We start from the raw sequence: 23,486 nt of genomic DNA on the forward strand, positions 1-23,486 counted from the left end.
AGAACCCAGGTTCAATGCCAGCTCCACTCCCAAGTCCAGCTGCCTGCTGCTGCAGACCCTGGGAGGCAGCAGTGTGGGCTCAAGTAGTTGGGTTCCTGCCACCCATGCGGGAGACCCAGAGTGACCTCCCAGCTCCTGCCTTCAGCCTGGCCCAGTCCTGGCCACTGTGGGAATTTGGGAAGTGAACTGGCAGATGGGCTGCCTTGCGCTCGCTCGCTCCTTCTCTCTCTCTCCCTCTCAAGTTAATTAAAGAAAAAAATATTTAAGGAGAATGATGGTCTTGCACTGGAGGCGTGGACATTAGGAAGCTGGTTAATGGAGCAGGGATGCAGCTTGCCAAGGCGAGAGGAGTGCTGGAGACCGGCTGCACAGCAACGCAAAGGCGCTCACCACTGCTCATGAGTGCGCTTAGAAACTGTTGGGCCGGCGCTGTGGCACAATGGGTTAAAGCCCTGACCTGCACTGCCGGCATCCCATATGTGCACCGGTTCAAGCCCTGGCTGCTCTACTTCTGATCCAGCTCTCTGCTATGGCCTGGGAAAGCAGCAGAAGATGGTCCGAGTGGTTGGACCCCTGCACCCGTGTGGGAGACCCAGAAGAAGCTCCTGGCTCCCGATTGGCTTAGCTTCAGCCCTTGCAATCATTTGGGGAGTGAACCAGTGAATGGAAGACCTCTGTCTCTTTGTCTCTCCCTCTTTTCTAACTGTCTTTCAAAGAAATAATGCAATTCTTTTTTAAGCAAAATAAATGGTTGGGACAACACGTCTTATGTTACTTGTAGCTCACCACAGTTAAAAAGAAAAGCACAGCTCCCAAGGTTTGCATATGTGAAGTGTGTACAAGGTCTGACTTTTATAAGAAACCCCAGGGGCCAGTGCTGTGGCGTAACAGGGTAAGCCACTGCTTGTGATGCAAGGATCCTATATGGGCACCAATTGGAGTCTCAGCTTCTCCACTTCCCATCCAGCTCCCTGCTAAAGGCCTGGGAAAGCAGTGAAGCATGGCCTAAGTCTTTGGGCCCCTGCACCCGCGTGGGAGACCCAGAAGAAGCTCCTAGCTCCTGGCTTCAGCCTGGCTCAGCCCCAACCATTCCGGCCATCTAGGGAATAACCCAGCAGATGGGTGATCTCTCTCTTTCTCTCTCTCCCTCTCTATAATTCTGCCTCTCACATAAATAAATAAGTCTTTAAGAAAAAGTTTTGTTAAAAAGCAAACTAGGGGTCACTTTGGGAAGAGGAAGCAAAGTCAAGTGAGGCAGGTAAACAAGACTCAGGTGCAGAACAGGAAATGCGAGAATCCAGGGAGATGAGGTGCGGTAGGAGGCCTGCGGAGAGGCCACGGAGCGCCCGGAGCTGGGAGGAGGAGGTCCCTCGAGTCAGCCAGGGCATCAAGGTGGGAGGAAAGGGACAGATCTTGGCGTACTGAGCAGTCACCAACGGGCTCACGGACTCGTGCACGAGGGGCGAGAGACAACAGCACACGCAGGTTCTGGATGGATATTCTGGCAGGATATTCTGGGGGAGCAGGTGGAGGGGAAGGGATGAGGACCTGGGGTGCCTGTGGGCCTGCCAGGGGAGTGTCCAGGATGCGGGCAGAAGAGCTGCTACGTGGGCCACATCGTGGAGCAGTGGGTTAGGGCACTGCCTGTGACGCCGGCATCCCCTGTGAACACAGGTTCCAGTCCCGCCTGCTCCACTTCCAATTCGGTTCCCTGTTGATGTACCGAGGAATGCAGTGGAGGATGGTGTAATTGCTTGGGCCCCTGCAGCCATGTGGGAGACCAGGAGGAAGCTCCTGGCCCAGCTCCAGCGGGTTGGGTGGGACCAAGGGAGTGAGACGGATGATGACGGCCTCCCATCTGCTACTTGCAGGAATCGTGTTCCAGGCAGGAGACAGCGGGGGGGGGGGGGGGGGGCAGCTGAGGATTTTAGGTGGGGAAATGGCACGGTTGGAGCTGTGTTTTGGAAGAGTCCCTGGGCAGTGATGCAGAGGATGGAAGGGGTGGGGGAGGCGGCTACAAGCCTGCACTCTGGGATCCGAGCTGTACTGAAGCCCACGCTGGTACCCATTGTTCTGTCTTTGGCATCTTTCTCACGAGAGATCATTTTCTCCTTGGACAAGAGCCTGGCCTTTGGTGCCATGGCCCTTCTGGCTCCCCCAGCACCGTCTGCACGAGGGCGGGCTCTCAGGTGCGGCGGGGAGGCCTGGGGCACTGGGGCAGGCGGGTTCTCATTGAACGCCATGGTCAGCCCTGGCTCCACTTCCGTCGGTTCATTTGGGGACGTGGAGGATCCTCCAGCTCCCACGTTCCCTGCTGCGTTTTCCCTCTAAACGCTGCGGTTTTGCTCCTGCGTTTGTTTTCCTCTACTCGGCCTCCAGATCAATAACTGACCCATCGCAATGCCAATCTCAAGTGCACTTCTGCCTTCCTCTGTCTCTCCTGAGGCCTGGGAGGAGGGGCAGCTCTTCCTGCAAGTGTGTGAATTAGCTCCACGGGCTCGGCAGGCTCCAAAGCACGAGGAACCCCAGAGGTATCAAAGAGCAGCTCACGCTGGACACGGAAGCCTGGCAGGCAGCGCACAAGGAGCCTGCCCCATCCACGCAGCCTTGTTGCCCGAACAGCAGGACCGGGACAAAACGTGTCGTGTTTGGTTGTTTTGTTAAAAAAGAAAAGTAATCGATAAATAAATAAAAAAGGAGAAAGGTGTGAGACTAGTTTTAATGCATTGCTTATATCTAAACTGCTTTTCTCTTTTTTTTATTGAGTTCTCTATATCTATATCTATCCATATTTCTAAAATTTATCTGAGAGGTAGAGAGACAATAGAGAGAGAGAGAGAGCCAGACAAAACAAACTTCCGTACACTGGTTCACTCCCCGAATGCCCACACAACCCAGGATGAGCCAAGGCCAAAACTGGAAGCTGGCAACTTGACCCTGGTCTCCCATGGGTGGCTGGGACCCAGTGTCCAGGGCCATCAGTGCCACCTCCCAGGGTCTGCATTAGGAGTCAGGAGCCAGAGCTAGGAATTGAACCCGGGCACTTGGAGGTGGGGCATGGGCATCTCAACCACTGAGCCAATCACCTGCTCCTTATTTTTCCTTGAGTTTTCTGACCGCTGTTAATCTATAGCAGACATACGTCCTGCAAATGACAAAGGAAACAAGGGGAAAAGATTCCTACTTGCTAATTAATGCCCAAGGGTGTGTGTGTGTGTGTGTGTGTGTGTGCAAACGTGAGTGCTTGGCTGTTGCTGGTGTTGTGGTTCCAATGAGTGAACCGGCACCTAGCAGAGGCGCCGGTATACAGTACACACTCAGCGAGTGAAGATTCTTCCTATCAGCGTTCTTCCTTCTGGTCCGTGGGTCAGCATGGGCAGACAGGCCGACTTTAGAAAGAGGGGCTGGGAACTTTGCGGCCCTGGATCTCTTCCAGGACGCACCGTGTTATGGTAACGGTGGCAAAAGAAGCAAGTTTGACAGAATCAAACCCTAAGCCGGTACCAGCTGCCCCCTAAAACTACACGCCTCCGAGCTGTCTTCTCAACTCTTCACTCAGGCCTGTGTGAGTCAACAGGTAGCTATCGACCCCAGCGTCAGCCCCCATCAAGACTTATCGATCGGAGAGAGAAATATTGACCGGATGGAGACTGAGGGCAACGATGGCCTCCTGGGAAAATAAATCTTAATATTCACCAAAATCCACTGAAGCCAGGCCAGATATTTTTGTCTCTGCTCTGCTGGTGCTGCAGGGGCCCAGCTGAGCTCAGCTCTTTGCGTGGTTGTGAACTGATACAGGTGTAAACCGGGATCCAAATCGACTTGGTTTTGGAAATTCTGCTATAAACTTTTTAAAGTCTTCATTCCTTCAGTGATTGAGGGATAATTTAGCAGTCAAATAACTGTTACTGGGAACACTTCCATGAGGCCACAAATCCTTTTTGCAATGCATATAACCACCCTGATCTGCTTGCCCGGGGAGAAAATAAGAACTTCCTAAGTGGGGTCTCCAGCCAGAGAGGCCAGCCAGCCCAAACAAACACCAACAAAGAAGTCAACAGCAAAAGCGTACAACCAGCAGGGCGGCTACTTTTGAAAAACCTCTTGAGTCCAACCTTCTCCTAAGTGGCAAAAAACTGCTTAGGGTGGCATTTTGGACCCAAGACGGGGCATGGCTGAGTTTTGTTTATGTTTAATGGAGAAAGGAGAGGCGGCGGTCCATCAGACTGAGAACTCGGGAAGCTGTTGGTTCAAGACTGGGGACGCCATCCCCTGTGGGTGGTAGGAACTGGTCACTTCTCGTGACAACTGAGAGCTTGTGTGTCCTCTCCAGCTGGGGGTGGAGGCAGGAAGCTTGTGAAAATGAAATTCGACGACATGCAAAAGCACTCTATGGCATACGCTCCCGGCAGATGTCAAAGGCGCTTCAGTGCGCACACACCGTAGCATAGCAATGACAGGCTTTCTCGCTCTCTCCCTCTCTCTCTCTCCCTCTCTCTTCCTCTCTCTCTTTCTCTCTCTCTCGCTCTCCCCTGCACACACACACACCTGCTGAAAAACACTGCAGCAAAATAAATGACACTATGATTTAAAATGACCCAAATCTCCATGCACCTACACTCGTACTAAGACATTAATGAATAAATGAGAAAACTGGAACAGCTTGGACTTACTTTAGAATTCCAAACAGGAAATGTAGCAAGATGAGGAAAGAGAGAAGATGCCCATTAGTGAGCTACTGATGAACGCCAGACTGATGGGCAGAGACCCAAGGAGGAGCAGAGTTCTCATGGCCGTAGCACACTTCCCCTACAGGCTGTGTCACCGTGTGTGTGTGTGTGTGTGTGTTTTGACAGGCAGAATGGACAGTGAGAGAGAGAGAGACAGAGAAAGGTTTTCCTTTACTGTTGGTTCACCCCCCCAATGGCAGCTGCGGCCAGCGCGCTGCGGCCAGCACACTGCGCTGATCCGAAGGCAGGATCCAGGTGCTTCTCCTGGTCTCCCATGGGGTGCAGGGCCCAAGGACTTGGGCCATCCTCCACTGCCTTCCCGGGCCACAGCAGAGAGCTGGACTGGAAGAGGAGCAACCGGGACAGAATCTGGCGCCCCGACCGGGACTAGAACCCGGGGTGCCGGTGCTACAGGCAGAGGATTAGCCTAGTGAGCCATGGTGCCGGTCCACTGTGTGGTTTTAACACAGTCACTGCTCCCTCCGGAAGGGCAGAGGCTAACTCCCCTTAGCTTGAGGGTGAAATGGGCTTAGGAGACTGGCTTCTAGCCAGCAGGGTAAGGAAAGAAAGGGAAGAAGAGCAAGTTACCAGCAGGAAGCCTATGGAAAGGACAGGGCCTTCCCTGTGCAACTGAGATGACCACTGCTACTAAGACCCACTGATGGGCCGGCGCCGCGGCTCACTAGGCTAATCCTCCACCTGTGGCGCCAGCACTCCGGGTTCTAGTCCCGGTCGGGGCGCCGGATTCTGTCCCGGTTGCTCCTCTTCCAGTCCAGCTGTCTGCTGTGGCCTGGGAAGGCAGTGGAGGATGGCCCAAGTCCTTGGGCCCTGCACCTGCATGGGAGACCCAGAGGAAGCACCTGACTCCTGGCTTCGGATCAGCGCAGCGCGCCGGCTGTAGCAGCCATTTGGGGGGTGAACCAACAGAAGGAAGATCTTTCTCTCTGTCTCTCTCTATCTCACTGTCTAACTTTGCCTGTCCAATGATGGGGCCGGCACTGTGGCATAGTGGGTAAAGCCACCGCCTGCAGTGCTGGTATCCCATGTGGGCTACTGGTTCGAATCTTGGCTGCTCCACTTCCGATCCAGCTCTCTGCTATGGCCTGAGAAAGCAATACAAGATGGCCCAAGTCCTTGGAGCCCTGCCCCCACGTGTGAGACCCGGAGGAAGCTCCTGGCTCCTGGCTTTGAATCGGCACAGCTCCAGCCATTGTGGCCAACTGGGGAATGAAGCAGTGGATGGAAGACCTCCCTCTCTCTCTCTGCCTCTCCGTGCAATTCTGACTTTCAAATATATAAATAAATCTAAAAAAAAAAAAGACACAATGACACCATGTGTCCCCAGCTTGATTCCCAAGAAGGAAACTGTACCTGCGGGTTGTTCCCCAAAACCTATAACCCCATTTGTTTGTTTTTTAATTTACTGTTTATTCATTGATTTTCATTTACTTGAAAGGGAGGTGACGGAGATACACACACACACACACACACACACACACACAGATCTTCCATCTGCTAATTCACTCCCCAAATCCCTGGAACAGCTAGGGCTGGGCCAAGGCTGTAACAAGAGTGCCTTCTAGGTCTCCCACGTGGGTGGAAGAGACACAAGCCCATGAGCCATGACCTGCTGCCTCCCAGTGCGCATGAGCAGGAAGTGGGGTCAGAAGCGGAGTAGCTGGGACTCAACCCAGGCTCCCAGTAACGGAATGCAGGCGTTCCCAAGCAGCGTCATGGGCTTGCTGTGCCACAACACCCACCCCCATAGCTCCGCCTGGAGAAACCCCAGGGAGGGCACATGCCAACCAATGACTGGCCACTAGTCTTCACAGCTCAAGGAAGGCAGGGCAAAGTAGCACCCGGGAGTGGCTCCTGGAACAGGAAGGAAACATCGGTGGAAAAGTGCCGAGACCTCACTGATGTCCCGAGTGTGGTTAACAGCAATGCACACGAGTTGCTTTCTTAGTCTCAACAAATGCACCATAGCTATGCAACGTGTCGACATTAAGAGATGTCAAGTGGAGGGCGCAGCGCAATCTCTCCATACCGTCTTTACAACCCTTGTAAACCTAGAAATATTTCAAAGCACACAGCCGTGGCATGCTTTCTGGAAGGTTCTTCAGGGTGTTCATAAGGTAGGCTCATGCTAACAGGCCCACTTTTTGTTTTAGACGTTTCTGAGTATGGCTTCCCCCTTGCTTGTGAAACAAGTTCCTGTAACTGGGGAGCGAGCATGGAGAAAAGCAGACTCAGAGCCCGACCCAGGAAGAGACAGCGCCTTTGCTCACCTTTGGGTGGCACAAAGATACCAGGCATTTTCTGCATGCTGGGGTCCCTCGAGGTCCAGTTGGAGCCTCCGTGTGTGTGTGTGTGTGTGTGTGTGTGTGTGAGAGAGAGAGAGAGAGAGAGCGAGCGAGCACGTAGAGCCCAGTACTCACCAGCGTGACTTTCCTCTGTGGTTTTAGCAGCTTCGGTTTGTGGAAGGTGGTGGCCATCGGAGCTGTGGAGGAAGGTCAAGGGTTCACAGGTGCTTGGTGCAAACTCCTGGCCCGTGGAAGAACGCCCAGCTGCCTCCAGGAGGGGGCGATCTGCCCCTAGCTTTTGGACATGCCATCATCTCTCCCTCTCTCTTTCTAACCCCCCCAGCAAGGTCAACAAAGCAGCTCTACAAAGAGGTCAAGTGTGCAGGTGAGAAGCAGGTGCACTTGGCACAGCCTGAGGCTGGGACCTTCCCTAGGAGTCGCCACCCTGGAGGGCACTGGCTCTGACAGCAGTGGCCTTCGAGCCCCACGGCTGCTGTATGGTTTACAAGGGAGGGTCTCACTGTCCTGGTTTCACGGAGAAGGACACCCTCGCCCAGTGTCGTGTAGCTGGTCTGTGAACGATTTGAGATTTGGACTTGGCATGGACATCCAGGCTCTCCCACTGCACTCTCTAAGGCGTACTTCCATCTTCCAGGGGATAGGGCCAAATCAGCTCCGGAATGGACGAGATGATCTAGCAGTGGGATGTCTGGCCCAGAACAGGTGCCTCCTCTCCCTGCCTTCCCTAGGGCGGCTGTGCCTGCCAGCCCTCCCTTGCATGGTCAGCCCTATCACCACCAGCTTTCTCTCCAGGGCTCGATGGGTCCCTAGGGGGCACCCTGTGATGTCCCAGTGGAGAGACAAGACATGTGACTACATTGTTCACCTCGTATTGCCAAATCCATTTCAAATTGGTTGAGGTACAAACATCTGCTAAATTGACCAGCTGCTTTGGGAACTCTAGGGTCTCCTGTCACTCAAACCCAGAACTGGGATCCCAGAATAACTCATCTTACTGCCACACACCAAAAAGCACTACTGCTTACCTGGCTGCCATCTGCAGAGGCATCAGAGTCCTCCTTCCCTTGATGGGACCACGGAGATACCGACAGCCCTCCCCCGCCCCCGCCACGCATGGAGCGGTTTTAAGTGCAAGGGGAAACACAGTGTGAAATCCTCTGCGAAATCTGGCCCGCCCTCCTGCTACAGCTATGCTGGGCCCATGGGCGCCAACCCCACGCCATCCTGGGGACTGAGCGGTGGGGGGAAGGTGGCCCAGCACCAGCTGGGGGTCTCCAGGCTGTCGTGGGCTCCATCGGCCCCATCGCCCCCCAGGCCCACCCCGGCCTCGGTCTTGATGGCTCCCAAGCGGGAACCTGCAAGCCAGCTTCCTACCTTTGGCGGGGACTGCGGGAGGAACGTCAACCTTCTCCTTGCGCCTCTTGTCCTTCTTGGGCTGCAGTGGCGCCAGACTGGTCACGCTGGTGACCGTCTCCCCGGAGCTGCCGAAGAAAAAGTTCCCGGTGAGGCCCGAAGTAGATTGGTCGTTGCAAAAAGAAAAGGGAAACGGACCCATCGTGTGTGTGTGTGTGTGTGTGTGTGTGTGTGTGTTCCCGGTAGCCGTGGGAGGAAGGGCTGTCTTGTAGCTGGCCTGGGGTTGCCCTATGCTTCTCCATATTGCTTAGGGGTGCATGGGCTGATGGTGTATGCTTGGCTGGTTGGCGTTATCAATGGAGTACTTGGAGACACCACCAGCAGCTTTTCCTTGAGCTCTCCTAAGACCAAGATTCCTTGTGCATGTTTTTGTCCATCTTCCCAAAGCCCTCCCCCTCCAAGAAAGCACCTCCTACGCAACTGAGAAAGGACCCTGGAGAGCAGCACCTGGAAGGTGCCCGGGCCCCCCCAAGATTGCTGGGGCTTCCTTGCCTGCTGTGATTTTTACTCTGTGCACGGGCCCCGGGGAGGGCTGTGAGTGTCTCCAACTAGCTGACTCTGTGTAACTGCTGCCGGATCAGGTTCTTCTGCCGTGTTGTCCAGGGTAATGCGAGATGTGACCAAGATGATAAGCCTTGTATCACAGGTAAGGAAGTCAGGGCTTAGGGTGGTACAGTGGGCTAATGCCGCTTGTGATGGCATGACAGCACCAGCTGCTCCGCTTCCCATCCAGCTCCCTGCTAATGCACCTGGGAAAACTGCAGAAGAGGTCCCAAGGGCGTGGCCCCTGCCACCCACGTGGGAGACATGGATGGAAATCCGGGCTCCTGGTTTTGATCTGGTCCACGCCAGATGTGCTAGCCATTTGTGGAATGCTAGCATCTCTCTCTCTCTCTCTCTCTCTCTCTCTCTCTCTCTCTCTCAAGTCTGCCTTTCAAATAAGTCAATCTTCAAAAAGAAAGTCAAGGCTTAAGGTTCTAAGTGACTGCCAACATGAGAGCTAAGCCTATTCTTGGCCCTCCACAAACCTCTTTGAACAACCATCAACCCGGTCCCAGGCTTCCTGCTGGCTCCGGCAGCCCACGGCGAAGCCCCTTACAGAACACCTCGTCTCTAAGCACTGGTTCCAGCCAAGCAGGTGCAGCTACCAAGAGAGGCTTCTGGAAGCCTCTAAGAACATGAGTGGCCCAAGCATCAAATGAACAAAGCTGGTAAACAGGCGGCTGTCACGCCACAGGCACGCAAAAGCTTGGAAAGCTCCTTCTGGAGAAACGGCGCTTCTAAGCGCTCTCTGCTCAGAGGTGCTGCCCGCATGCAGGCCAGCCTCTCCTGGTGGAAAACGACCGGGCTGCAGCCGTCAACACTGCAGCCTTGCGGAGGGCACTGCTTGGTGGCCACCATGCTGGTTACGGTGCCCCGCCTCCCTTACTGGGGATCTGGGTTCTAAACCCGGCTCCAGCTCCTGATGCCAGCTTCCTGCTAACACAGACCCTGCGAGGCAGCAGTGCTGCTCAAGCCACTGGGTTCCTGCCACCCACGTGGGAGACCTGGATTGTGCCCCCAGCCCCTGTCATCAGCCTAGCCCTGCCCTGCTGTTGTGGGCATTGAGGGAGTGAACCAGCAGATGGCGCTCTCTTTCAGTCTCTCTTGCTCTCCTCCTTCTCAAAGAACTAAAAAATACAACTTTTAAAAATAACAATGAGGAGGCCGGCGCCGCGGCTCAATAGGTTAATCCTCCGCCTTGCGGTGCCGGCACACCAGGTTCTAGTCCCGGTCGGGGCACTGGATTCTGTCCCGGTTGCCCCTCTTCCAGGCCAGCTCTCTGCTGTGGCACGGGAGTGCAGTGGAGGATGGCCCGAGTCCTTGGGCCCTGCACCCACATGGGAGACCAGGAGAAGCACCTGGCTCCTGCCATCGGATCAGCGGCGGCCATTGGAGGGTGAACCAACGGTAAAGGAAGACCTTTCTCTCTGTCTCTCTCTCTCACTGTCCACTCTGCCTGTCAAAAAAAAAAAAACAAAAAAAAAAAAAAAAAAAAAAAAAAAACCACACACAATGAGATATTAGCTGACCTCAATTAGAATGGCTCTCTGCAAAAAAAAAAAAAAAAAAAAAAAAAAAACACACAGTGAGGAGCTGGCACTGTGGTGCAGTAGGTAAGGCTGCCGCCTGCAGTGCTGGCATCCCATATGGGCACCAGTTCGAGTCCCGGCTGCTCCTCTTCAGATCCAGCTCTCTGCCATGGCCTGGGAAAGCAGTGGAAGATGGCCCAAGTCTTTGGGCTCCTGCACCCTTGTGGGAGACCCAGAAGAAGCTCCTGGCTCCTGGATTTGGATCGGTGCAGCTCCAGCTGTTTCAGCCTTCTGAGGAGTGAACCAGTGGATGGAAGAACTCTCTCTCTCTCTCTGCCTCTGCCTCTCTGTAACTCTGCCTTTCAAGTAAATAAATAAATTTAAAAAAAAAAATGATGGTCTTGGGCCGGCACCGTGGCTCACTCAGCTAATCCTCCACCTGCGGCGCCGGCACCCCAGGTTCTAGTCCCAGTCAGGGCGCCGGATTCTGTCCCGGTTGCCCCTCTTCCAGGCCAGCTCTCTGCTGTGGCCAGGGAGTGCAGTGGAGGATGGCCCAAGTGCTTGGGCCCTGCACCCCATGGGAGACCAGGAGAAGCACCTGGCTCCTGCCATCGGATCAGCGCAGTGTGCTGGCCGCAGCGCACTGGCCGCAGCTGCCATTAGGGGGTGAACCAATGGAAAAAGGAAGACCTTTCTCTCTGTTTCTCTCTCACTGCCTAACTCTGCCTGTCCAAAAAAAAAAAAAAAAAAAAAAAAAAAAGAAAATGACGGTCTTGAACACTGGGACCCAGCGATTTCACAGCTGGGAAATTCTTCCTGTGGCGATCCTTGCGTGAGTGGGCAGTGACCTGCCACTGGTAACAGGAACTGATCCAGACAACCCCACTGTCCATCAGCAGTAACGGGTTGAGTGGACTGCAGTGAACCACACATGGGATCGTCTGTCTCTGCAAAGAGGACTGAAGAAGCTGTCCACAAAGGTTCGTGGAAAACGGAATTAAAATATAAGCTTATCAGGGGCTGGCGCTGCGGCTCACTAGGCTAATCCTCCGCCTTGCGGCGCCGGCACACCGGGTTCTAGTCCCGGTTGAGGCACCAGATTCTGTCCCAGTTGCCCCTCTTCCAGGCCAGCTCTCTGCTGTGGCCTGGGAGTGCAGTGGAGGATGGCCCAAGTACTTGGGCCCTGCACCCCATGGGAGACCAGGAGAAGCACCTGGCTCCTGCCAGCCATGGCTGCCGGCCACGGCAGCCATTGAAGGGTGAACCAACGGCAAAAGGAAGCCCTTTCTCCCTGTCTCTCTCTCTCACTGTCCACTCTGCCTGTAAAAAAAAAATAAATAAATAAGCTTATCAGGATGCTAAAAAACTTTTGAAATTGTTGCATAGTTTTTTTTTCATAATATACATGAACTTTTTGAAAGTCCCTCATATATACCTGGATTTCACTTGCTTTGGTTTAAAAATAAATTTATTTTTTATATTATGTTTTATTATATTTTAATTCCACTTTCCCCAAATTTTTGAAGTATTCTATGTCCTGATGAAGAAAGATGAATTATTATCTAGTATGAGCATTAGCAAATATTAATATTTATTTGCAGATGCCTAAAGAAACTCTGAAAATGTTTATAAGAACTTAAAAATATCGGGGTTGGTGTAGTGGCACAGTGAGCATCCTACATCCGAGCGCTGGCTAAGTTCCAACTGCTCGGCTTCCATTCCAGCTCCCTGTTAATGTGGCTGAGAAAACAGCCGAAGGTGGCCTCTGTCCTTGGGCTCTGCCACCCATGTACGAGAATGTGGGTGGAGCTCCTGGCTCCTGGCTTTGGCCTGGCCCAGCTCTGGCCGTTGTGGCCATTTGAAGAGTGAACCAGGGTGAACCAGAGGGTGGAAGATCTCTCTCTCTCTGCATTTCAAATACATTAATAAGTGCTTTTTAAAGTATTTTTAAGTAAGAACTGGTATTACGGCACAGTGGGTTAAGCTGCTGCACTCTCACACCAGAGCAAGAGTCAAGTCCTGGCTGCTCCATTTCTGATCCAGCTCCCTGATAACACATCTGGGAAGGCAGAAAAATATGCTCCAAATACTTGGGTCCCTGCTACTTGTGCCGGAGACCTGGATGGAGTCCCAGGCTCTGAGCTTTGGTCTGGGCCAACCCTGGCAGTTGAGGCGAGTTAGGGACTGAATCAATGGGTAAAATCAATCTCTCTCTCTGTCTCTCTCTCCCTCTCTTTCTCTGTCTCTCTCTCCCTCTCTTTCTCTGTTTCTCTCTCCCTCTCTTTCTCTGTGTGTGTGTGTGTCATTGTGCCTTTCAAATAAATACACCTTAAAAAAAGAATTCAAGAGAGTGATTCCCTATAAAATGGGGGGAGGGTTGCTGAGAAACTAAACGCAGAAATAGGACAGGGAAAATCATTACTGGAAATGCTTACAATGAAATGCAAATAAATACATACACCTATTTAATAAGAGGTAGGCTACTCTAATCATCGTTTTGGGGATTTAAAAAATGCATCCATAAAGACTGAATCACACCCTGTGGGAAAATTTCCAAGAATCCAGTTCCCACCGAGATCCCCCAAAGAGAGTTTATTTTTATTGGGAACAGAAATTCTAGCCGGTCCCAGGTTTGGCGGACACGGCCAACTGTGCAAGTTCACTAACCACCAAAGGAATTTGAGTTTACAAAACGCTGACCACGGAGAGGAGAGAGGCTTAGCAACGCTCAGGCCACATGGGGCCGGCTGCCAGACTCTTGAACTGTTTGTTGTAGTTTTTCTGTTCGTTATAAAGTAACAGCAGCTTCATGTTTCAAAACGGTCCTTACAGGCATGGCGAGGAGAGGAAATAAGCCTATTGCAGCCCAAACACAAACCTAGCAAACATTTCCACACTGTATCCTCTTACTTATTTTTTAATAGATTTCATTTTTTTTATAGAGCAGCTTTAGGGGCACGGGACAATCGAGCAGAAGTAGAGAGAGTTCCCGGGGCCGGAGCTGTGATGCAGCAGGTTAAGTCTCCACCTGCAGTGCCGGCATCCCATACTGGGAACAGTTTGAGTCCCGGCTGTTCCACTTCCTATCCAGCTCTCTGCTGTGGCCTGGGAAAGCAGTAGAAGATGGCCCAAGGCTTTGGGCCTCAGCACCCACGTGGGAGACCTGGAAGAAACTCCTGGCTCCTGGCTTTAGATCGTCTCAGCTCTAGCCGTTGCAACCAGCTGGGGAGTGAACCAGCAGATGGAAGACCTTTCTCTCTGTCTCTCCCTCTCCATGTCTGTAACTCTATCTCTCGAATAAATAAATAAAACCTTTAAAATAGAAGAAACTTCCCAAACCCCTCACAAGCACAGCCTACCCTGGAATCCACATTTCCATCCAGGGGGTACATCATTACCTCCCCAAGTCCAGAGTTTCCCCTGAGCTTCACTCTTAAAAAAAATATGGATTTTATTTATCTGAAAGGCAGAGTTACAGAGAAAGAGAGAAAAAGAGACTGAGATCTTCCATCTGCTGGTTCACTCCCCAAATGGCTACAATGGCCAAGACAGGGCCAGGCTGAAGCCAGGAGCTTCTTCCAGGTCTCCTACATGGGTTGTGGGGCCCAGGAACTTGGGCCATCTTCTGCTGCTTTCCCAGAACTCAGTCTGGGTCTCCCGTATGGCTGGCAGGGACTCCTTGAGCCGTAACTACCACCTGCCAGGGTTTGCATCATTAGGGCTGGAGCCAGGAGAGGAGCCGGGGCTCGAACTCAGGTCCTCCACTATGAGACACAGGCATCTTACCCTCTAGGCTAAACGCTGGATTCTTGGAGCTGGGGTGATCGCGTCACAGAGGAGAGCTCATTTGAAGGCAATTTAATTCCTACTGTCAGGATGGCTGCTACTACTGCGCAGCCCTCCAACCAATGAACAAGCCATCGCTCTGACATCACCTCTTCAACACCACGCTCACAGGTTTACAAAGCAGTCTGGTTAAGAACCACAAAAACAAACGCGATCACCTTTCCACTAGCATTTCTCAGGTCGCTGCCGAGGGCCAGCAGGCCCTGTGTCTGTCTCGTGAGCTTCTTCGCTGATGACGTCATCCGCTATCCCTTATTTAGGACCGGAAGTTAATCTCAGAGACCCACGTGCGCCTTTTACAGCATTCTGACATACTTGCTGCGAACACTGCTTCCAGTTCCCTTTGAATTCTGGCTTTTTGTTAAATGCACAATTTTGCTTTGTTTTTACTGCAATCTTTTTTTTTTTATCATGTTTTAGTTTTCTTGGTTACTTTATTTGTCTTATTTATTTGTGAGGCAGAGAGAGAGAGAAAGAGAGAGAGAGAGAGAAAGAGAGAGAAAGTTCCCGTCCACAAGTTCACACCCCCAAATGCTTGCAATGACCCTGGCCTGGGGCTGAAGCCAGGAACCAGGAGCTCCATCCAAGTCTCCCAGGTAGGAGGTGGCAGAAATCCAGGTACTTGAGCCAGCGCCACTGCCTCCCAGGGTCCGCATGAACAGGAAGTGGGAGTCAGGAGCGGAGCCGGGAATCAAACCCGGGTCCTCTGACGGGGGATGTGGGTGCCCCAAGCAGCGCGTTAAGTGCTCTGTGGCCATCTGTCCACATTTTCCTTCCTTCTGCCGCCCTTGAACTTGGACAGCCTCCCCGACTGCACCCCATTCACTGCGGACCCCAATCCCATTTCTACTTTCCCGTCTTGGACTGAATTCTTTAGCTCTTTGATATAAAATAGATGTTTTTGGAATATCATGTACATGAACTTCTGCCACCAAGGTCAAGGCTTTCATTAAGCAGAAAAGATCCGCGCTGTCATCACCATTTCCCTGCATAACAGCAAAACTGCACTCAACTAAATTTAGTCCTAATTCATGGTTCAACAATGAGTCCTCATTAGACAATGAGTCACCGCTGTGACTTGATGGCAACGCCTCCCCTCCCCCACTGAATCCTGCTTCTCCCACAGAGCCAGCAGGGCTGGAAGGAACAGTAGGCTCAGAAAGCTCACCTATGATTAACTCAGGAGCGAAGTCACTCTGCGCTCTGGGGCTGCGTTCTGTCTCTGACACAAGAGTGAGTACTGCTGGTGCCGACAAATCAGGAAAGATGGAAAGCAAGGCCCGGAAACGCTCTCTGAATGAGAGAACTGTGTGGTCTGGGCCAAGCTCTAGTTGTGGCGAGCCGCGCTGTTTTTCTGGCTCCAACAAGGGTGCGGCAGGAGGCGGCGCGTGCTGGGCTCTTGTGAGAGCTACGAGGCTGCGGCCCGGCTGCCTCCCAGAAGCGCGGCTGAACGGAGTGAGTGGACAAGGAAGAAGTCCTGCACTCTGACTCGCGGAAGGGACCCTGGACAGGCCGCTTGGCCTCTGTCCTCCAGAGTGGGAGACCCACTCTTGCTGTCTATTTCACACGGCTAGTATGAGGCTCCAATGAGACACCAAATTAGGGCACAGGATGGCTAAATAACAACTGAGCGTGGGCTGCAACAGGTGCATACTATGTGGACATTTCATGGAGTTTGAGGCTGCCACTTGGGGATCTCGTGGTACCCCGTGTTTCAGTTCTGTCCACGCATTTGTAGGCTATGTCCTCCCCTGGAGGTCATTCCACAGCTACCGGGGTGGGCAGACCAGGCAGCAGTGAGCACAGTGCAGAGGCTGCACCCAGGACAGCCGCCCCAGGCCACCGGGCCGAGCAAGCAACCTGGATCTTGCACAGCTCTGAACAAATTCTTGGCACCTGTGCTTTGCAGAAAGCAAAGTTATCAACAGCAACAGCTATGTTTGTGTGTGTCTTGTGCAAGGCTCTGTGGGAAGCAATGGGTGCCAATCACCTCTGCCCTCCCCAGAGAAGAAACGAAGACCTCCCAGAGGTCAAGGTCCTCCCCAAGGTCACTGGCTGGATAGAGACCTGGGTCCGGATCCAGGTCAGCCTGCCTCCTTGGCCTTGAAGCCAGGACTCTGGGCCCAATGGAATAAACAGAGAAAAAAGAAAACTGGGACAGGAAGGAGGTGAACCTAGCTAGATTCACAATGGCTGCTGTGAGAGCAAGCCAACTGCCTACAGAGAAGGCCCTGGAAAGTGACAGGGACATTCCCCTGCACAGCTGCTCCAACCCCTGCCCTGGTGTGAGCAGGGGGGGAACCACCCCAAATGCTGGGGTCTTGGGGCCTGGAGCTGTGGCCCATCCTGGCCCGACAGCGGGCAGATGAGGGGGAGCATGTTCCGGGACACAGCCCGGACAGAGTGCCGTGCTGGCCAGCGTGGGAGTTCTGCGTCTCCACTTCAGAGCCGGCAGCATGTGGAAGCAGAAGGAGGCAGAAAGCAGCGACACCTACACAGAGCTGATTCCACCTAGGAACACCATTGTCATCACAACTAGGCCCCTGCAGCCTGCCACAAAATACTGCTTCATAACTAAATTGGGGTCGAACCACACTCAGGGCCAGCCTCGCCCTTCCCCTAACGCCCCTCGGCTGTTGCGACGGCAGCCTCTTCCTGGGACACGCTGGCTAAGGCTGACTGTGCATCAAACCAACGCACTGGACACCAGGTGTTTCCTGTGGTCCTGGGCAGCCCTGGTGCCTGCACCTGTGGCTGACACAGCCCTGATGTCTGTGCACGCACTCCCGTGGGAATAGAAGCTGTTCTTCCTCCACTCCCGGCTCTCCAAGCCACCTGCTGCCTGCCCCAAAGACTTTCATTGTGCCCTGAACTGGGGCAGCAGAGGACGGCAAAGGCTTTTGTCAGACCGGTCCAGAAAAAGCCCTCAGCAGCTGGCACTAGGAAGCCGGGCTGGCTCTGGTCCCCTGGAACCCTTCCAGGCCCTTCCCTGCCCTTCTTGTTCCATAGTCATTCAACTGTGTCACTTTGGTCGACCCAGTCCACACCCAGCCACATCCGTGTCCTGTCTTTCTCCCTGCCTGCACATCTCCGTGTGACAAGGAGGACATTCCATCAACTCCTCTCCAAGCCACTCGGTACTCTTGTCACCCCACAACCTTCGAACCAGCATCCATAAGGAAGAATGTTGTTCTCTATACCCAAGGTGGCAAGTCACTGTCACTTTAAAATTCTGATAAAGAATAGTAACAGTAACAGGCAGTCTTCCTCCTCCAAGGTCAAAGGCCACTGACAAAGGCCAAGGACTTAGGTAAACAGGGCAAATTTCCCAGCATCCCACACTAAGCTTTTCGCACCTGCTCCAGGGCACCGCCTGCAGCTACAAGACACAAAGCAATAATGACACCACACGCCAGGGGCCGCTTAACTTCACTTGCAGGATGGATGGGTGGTGCCACCCCTCTCAGTGACTCTCCTGAAATGACTCCTCCCATTGAGTGAGTGCCACAGGCCAAGCAGGCAGAATTGTGTCTGGCACGTGATAAGTGCTTAGTGAGTGTCACCTGTCGGGTGACTCTCGTCATCATTATTAGTATGGAGTCTCCTCTCTGAATCCTTGATGATTTGGGAGCTTGGCAAGGCAGCGTTCCCACCAGTTGAGCTGAAGACAACGGGTTGCATTCCACGCTTAGCCCTGCGCTCAGGATGTGACCGTTAATAAACTGAAGGCTGGCTGCTGCTATTAGTAGAATGAGTGCCACCCTTGGTGTGGCTCAGGCCCTGTCTGGCCCTCCTGCTGGACCTGCAGGGCCTCTCACCCCACGGACCAAGTTCCTCCAACCCCCAGGCCTTTCACCCAATCTGCCATGTCCCCTCCACCTCCGCCCATCCCCTGCCCACCCCCCAGCCCTGGAATCCTGACTGCTCCTTCACCCATCACCTCCAAGGAGCTTCCCTTCCTACCCACAGTGCCCTGTCTTGGCATTAGGGGAGTGTTAGGGGAGCCAACGCCAGCTGTGTAGGCATCCACAGCTTGGGAGCGGCCACGGTTGGACTTCTCTGGGTCTCCACTAGACAGGGACCCCAAGGCCATGGGCCGTGTGTTATTTCACCCTTGCTCTACGGCCTGCACAACTGTCCAGTAGAGAAGAGTGAGCGTATGAGTCCTGGCAGAATAACAGTAGAAACTTGCGCGTGGAGCTCACTTCTTGCAGGGCACACTCCGCACCGACTAACTCACTGATCTCCCCAACAAGGCCATGTGCAGTCTAGTACTGTTTCAATTTGCAGAGGTTGAAAAAACTGGCCAAGGACACACAGCCGTCAGTGCTAGAGCCTGGATTTGAAGCCATGTAGTCCGGCCCCAGAGCTCGGCTTTCGTGCAAGCAGTGAGTGTTTCAAACACTGCTGCTGGTGGATTTTATAAAAACGAAGCCAGCAGTCGCAGCTCTGAGCTGGCGGCATACAGCTGGAGGATGCCTTTGAAGCCGCATCCGTGCCTTCGCTCTGAGATCCTGAACAAATCACTTAGTCATTCCATCCCGCACACTCATCGGCAAGGTACCTTTTTAAATGTTCTGAAAAGACCTGATGATGCTAACACCAAGCTCACACACCACAGCATAAACCGCGCCTGTGATTATCCCAACATAGAGTCTTTGTGATGCTTTGTTTGTGAGCAAGTGTGAGCACCAGGAAATAGACAGCACGGCCAAGTGCAGCAGCTGCCGCTGCTAAGGGCACGATCAGAGCGCGTCCACTCTAACTTCTCCCCTGTGCGAGTGCTGTGTGGTCTCACAGCCAGGAGATGGACTGCCTGGGGCCTGCCTTTCCCATGCATGCCCCGCCCCCACCATCTTTCCTCTGGTCAACTCGCCCTGCTCCTGGATCTACTGAGACAGTGTCACAGCTCCATGCGTTGGGTGGGATTTCATTTTAAATCTGATTTTCTAGGACCTAGGGGAGCAGTCTCACACGTAGCCAGCTGAGCCCCACCCAGGGCTGTGCTGCCTGGGGTGGGCACGTTTCAAATCTTGCAGACATTCGGGGGCCTTGCTCCCTGCCCAGGGACATCTGCGCCCCCAGAACAATCAGCCATGGGAACGGAAGCAGTCTCCCAGCCCTGAGGGTCACGGCCACCCCTTCCAGAAGACAGAACATCCGACGTTCGGGATGACACACAGTAGAGATGAGCTTGGTGTGCCTTCTGCTTGAACTTCTCTTAGCGGGTCACAGTCCCCTGGAGCTTCCAGACCCTGCCCTGTCTCAGTGACTGTAGCCTCAGCGCCAGCACGTGGCCGCCTGCCGAGGGTCCCTCCCCTGCCCCAGGGTTTCTGTCCCTGGCCTTTTGCCTGGCCCTGTGCTTCCTGCCAAGGGAAGTGGCCAGAGGACAGAGGAGAAGGACACTGTCCGGATTATAGCTCGAGACCCCAGAGGCCCAGGCACACAGGGCAGGCTGACAGCAGGACAGCAGGACCTGGAGCAAAGCTGGCACAGTGCTCACTGCCTGGCTTCAGGGGGGGTTGAAGCCTCGCCCCAGCAGGCAGGGTTCTCAGATGCAAATCTATGGGTTGCTCAATGGGAGCCTGCCCCTGGGAAGAGCTGCAACGCGGGCACCTCGCCACCCTCACTGACAGCACCCCGCATAGCTGGTGAGAAGCAGGGGCAGCACTATTTGAACAGGTCATCCCCTAAGCCTCAGGTAGGCCAGGTGCCAGGACGCCAAACACTGGTGCCCGCTGCCAGTCCTTGTTGTACCTCCAGCACCAGCTCAGCATGTGGGAATTGTCACAGAAGGCTTAGGAAGGAAGAAAGTGGGGGCCCAGTCATCACCCCAGCATCACCTGCCCCCAAGGCCAAAACGCCCAAGTGCCCGGGACCTTACGAGGACATGGGAGCGCTCAGGAGCGCCACTGAGGCCCGAGTGACAGCACAGAATGCACCCATCATACATGGATGATTCAATAGTTCTCGGTATGTCTACAAAGTCGTGCGACCGTCACTCCAAGTTTAGAAATGTCTATCATCCTCAAAACCTTGCCTCCGGCCCGTGGCCCATGCAATCCCCACTTCCTCCATCAGGCCTAAGCAAATATTGGTCTCCTCTCAAGTCTGCCAATTTCCCTTCCCTTGGCATTTCATAACAATGCAGGCGTATACTACAATAATGTCTTTTACCCCTGGCTTCGTCCACTTAGTGCATTCTTGAGGGTCAGCCACGCTGTAGCATGTTCCTCTGTTAGCTCTGCAAATGCATGCAGAACACACATTTTTAAGGCTGAAGCGTGGCCGAGTATGCAGCCCTTAGGTGAAAACATGAATTTACTCAATTTCTTCGTAATCTCAGAAGAAAATAATGAAGGAAGAAAACGTTCCTACCTGTTCTGAGGGCATTTCACCAAATAATGTCTCACTGCAAAAAGAAAGAGAATAGAAGATGGTTAATCGATGCTACTTGAGATCCAAGATTCTGCAGGAGTTTACCAAGAAATGCAAGGACCCGCGTGAGGGTGGGTGCTGGTGCTGTTCTCCCAATTCTCAGGGCCTGCATCGCGGTTCTCTTTCTGACTGGGGGAGGGAGGCCAGGACAGCCACCACTCAGACACCCCCGGGACCTGCTACTGCTTCCTCCCTGAATCCAGGCAGGCAGAAAGCCGTAAACTCCAGGCTTCCCCGTTCCAAAGCCCAAGATACTCATTTTGATCCGAGGCAAGTTACGCTGGGTTCTGCTGTGTAGGGTCCTGCAATCGCTCGCTTCCCTGACCAGGAGCTTGGTTTTAGTTTACAAGAAAACCCTCTGAAGATCAGATGACAACAACCCGTCTCCTCTTAGAGGCTGCTCACTGTAAAATGGGTTTGCATTTTCTGGTTAAAGCTATTCCCAGACCCGAGAGAGGGCCTTGGGGACAGAGTCTTAGAGCAAGACCTCGTTCTGCAGGAAGAAGGATGCTATGGTTTGGGTGTGAGTTGGGGTGTCTCCCAGAGTTCTGTGTGTAAAGGCGAGATTCCCAGGTGGGCTATTGGGGAGGGGGTGCTGTGGATCTTTAAGACATAGGGCCCAGCTGGAGGTACTTGGGTCACTGGCATTGCACCCTCAACAGCAGATTGTGGGACCCCAGTCTCTCACCCTCTCTCCTCCGCCTGCTCCAACGCATCAATTCAGAACCTAGCAATGGTTCTAGGTCCTCTTGCTCCGTGTGTTCTTTCCCCAGATTCCATTCTCTTGAACGTGCCCATGGCTGTGGCTGTCTTCCTTCCCCTCCCACTATTCACATCACCCTTTTCCATTCACAAAATCGAGGCACACCTCTCACTCTGCTTTGCACTATGGAGACGCAGCCATGGCGGGGGCGGGGCAGGGGAGTGCCGCTGCGACATCAAACAGGAAGTGACATGGGTGGGTCACTGCTGTTGGGGCGAGAAGGGGAATGACCCATGGCTGCACAGCCCAGACCTCCTGCATTTCACATTAAATGAGGACTGGGTAAGGACGTAACCCATCCTGGCTAGCGGAGCAAGTGGAAACCATTTCTGACCATGGATCCCTACGTGCCTTTGCCATATAACTCAGAAGCAGGTTTCAGACCAGACCAGCATATGAAAACTTCATTTTCTATACGGAAGGAGGTACTTCGGGGCTGACATCTATTAACAAAACAGGAATAGAATGGATGGTGAATTCTCTCCCCAAGCCAATTCATACCAAGGTACCTGAAGTAAAAACAAAAATCCATTTCAAGGGAAGAGCATGTCAATAACACTGTACTCACGACGATTAATTATTTATCTGCATTGATATCATGATTTCATTTTGATTAATTTTATACTAATTTTCAAAATAGCACTAATTGTGCAATATTGATAACTCAATCTCAAAAAAATATTTTAACACCTAGAGATTCATGGAATACGGTAATGAAAAAGTTATTAATTTAAATTTCTATGTATTTGTTATTTTACAGATGAGTGTAATAGAATAATCAATAACGTACTTTCAAAATATATTAAAGTGTGATAAATGTGAATTAAAGATAAAAGTTCAAAGAGAAAAGGGACCAATATAAGATTTCTAACAGCTAAAGTTTGTTTGTAGGTCTTTGATTTTGTCTCTTACAAGTCTTTATTTTTTTAAAGATCTATTTCTTCATTTATTTGAAATGCAAAGTGACAGAGAGAGAGAGAGAGGAGAGAGAGAGAGGAGAGAGATCTTCCATCCTCTGGTTCACTTTCCAAATGGCTGCGAGAGCTGGGCCTGGTCCAAGCCAAAGCTGGGAGCCCACAACTCCATCCAGGCCTCCCCCGTGGGTGGCAGTGGCCAAAGCACCCAGGCCATCTTCCACTGCTTTCCCAGATACACCAGCGGGAAGCCAAATCAAAAGCAAAGTGGCTGGGGCTCAAATCAGGGCTCCCATATGGGACACTGGCCTTGTAGACCGCAGCTTAACCCACTGCACCACAGCACCAGCCCCACTCATGAAATCTTTAAACCACTGGGCACAGTAATTAAGTCCAAGACCCTTAGAGGTAAAAGGCAGACTGGCGTTACCATTTCATTGTAAGATCTCAAAGTATAATACTCCGGAAACTACATCCTTTGCAACAACTGACATTTGGATTGGAAAAGTTTAGTTGCCAACCCGTAAACAGTCAACAATGCAGTTTTGACTTTAGAGGTGTGTGGGCCCAGATGTTTGAGGACCTGCAGAACACGGCACTCCTATCTCCACAATGACCTCGTCACCACTCCTGCTTCACGAACTGTGTCCTCTCCCAAATTCCCGTGTCCAGCCCCCAGCCCCCAGCGCCTCAGGATGTGGCTGTATTGGGATAAAGCGCCTTTAAAGAGGTAATAGGAGGCCATGTGGGCGGCCCTAATCCAGCGTGAACGGTGTTCTTGTAAGAACAGGAGATCAGGACACAGACACACAGAGGGGCGACTGTGGTGGGGACATAGGGAGGAGAGAATCCTTAAGAGAAACCAGCCCTAAGCCGGCACCGCGGCTCACTAGGCTAATCCTCTGCCTTGCGGCGCCAGCACACCGCGTTCTAGTCCCGGTCGAGGCACCAGATTCTGTCCCGGTTGCCCCTCTTCCAGGCCAGCT

At 52.8% G+C, this 23,486-nt stretch overlaps 1 protein-coding gene across 1 annotated transcript in view; it reads right to left on the minus strand.

The window, feature by feature from the left end:
• VSTM4 (V-set and transmembrane domain containing 4) overlaps positions 1 to 23,486 on the minus strand; it is an 87,730-nt gene that overhangs the window by 18,229 nt on the left and 46,015 nt on the right. The window contains exons 5-7 of the mRNA XM_051837553.2: positions 20,764 to 20,797; positions 8,429 to 8,535; positions 7,169 to 7,230 (exon numbers count right to left, since the gene is read on the minus strand). Of these exons, the coding sequence (XP_051693513.2) occupies positions 7,169 to 7,230; positions 8,429 to 8,535; positions 20,764 to 20,797 (203 nt within the window). The remainder of the gene's footprint in view (positions 1 to 7,168; positions 7,231 to 8,428; positions 8,536 to 20,763; positions 20,798 to 23,486) is intronic.

The sequence above is a fragment of the Oryctolagus cuniculus genome, chromosome 15, assembly GCF_964237555.1.
Source record: "Oryctolagus cuniculus chromosome 15, mOryCun1.1, whole genome shotgun sequence".
NCBI lineage: Eukaryota > Metazoa > Chordata > Mammalia > Lagomorpha > Leporidae > Oryctolagus > Oryctolagus cuniculus.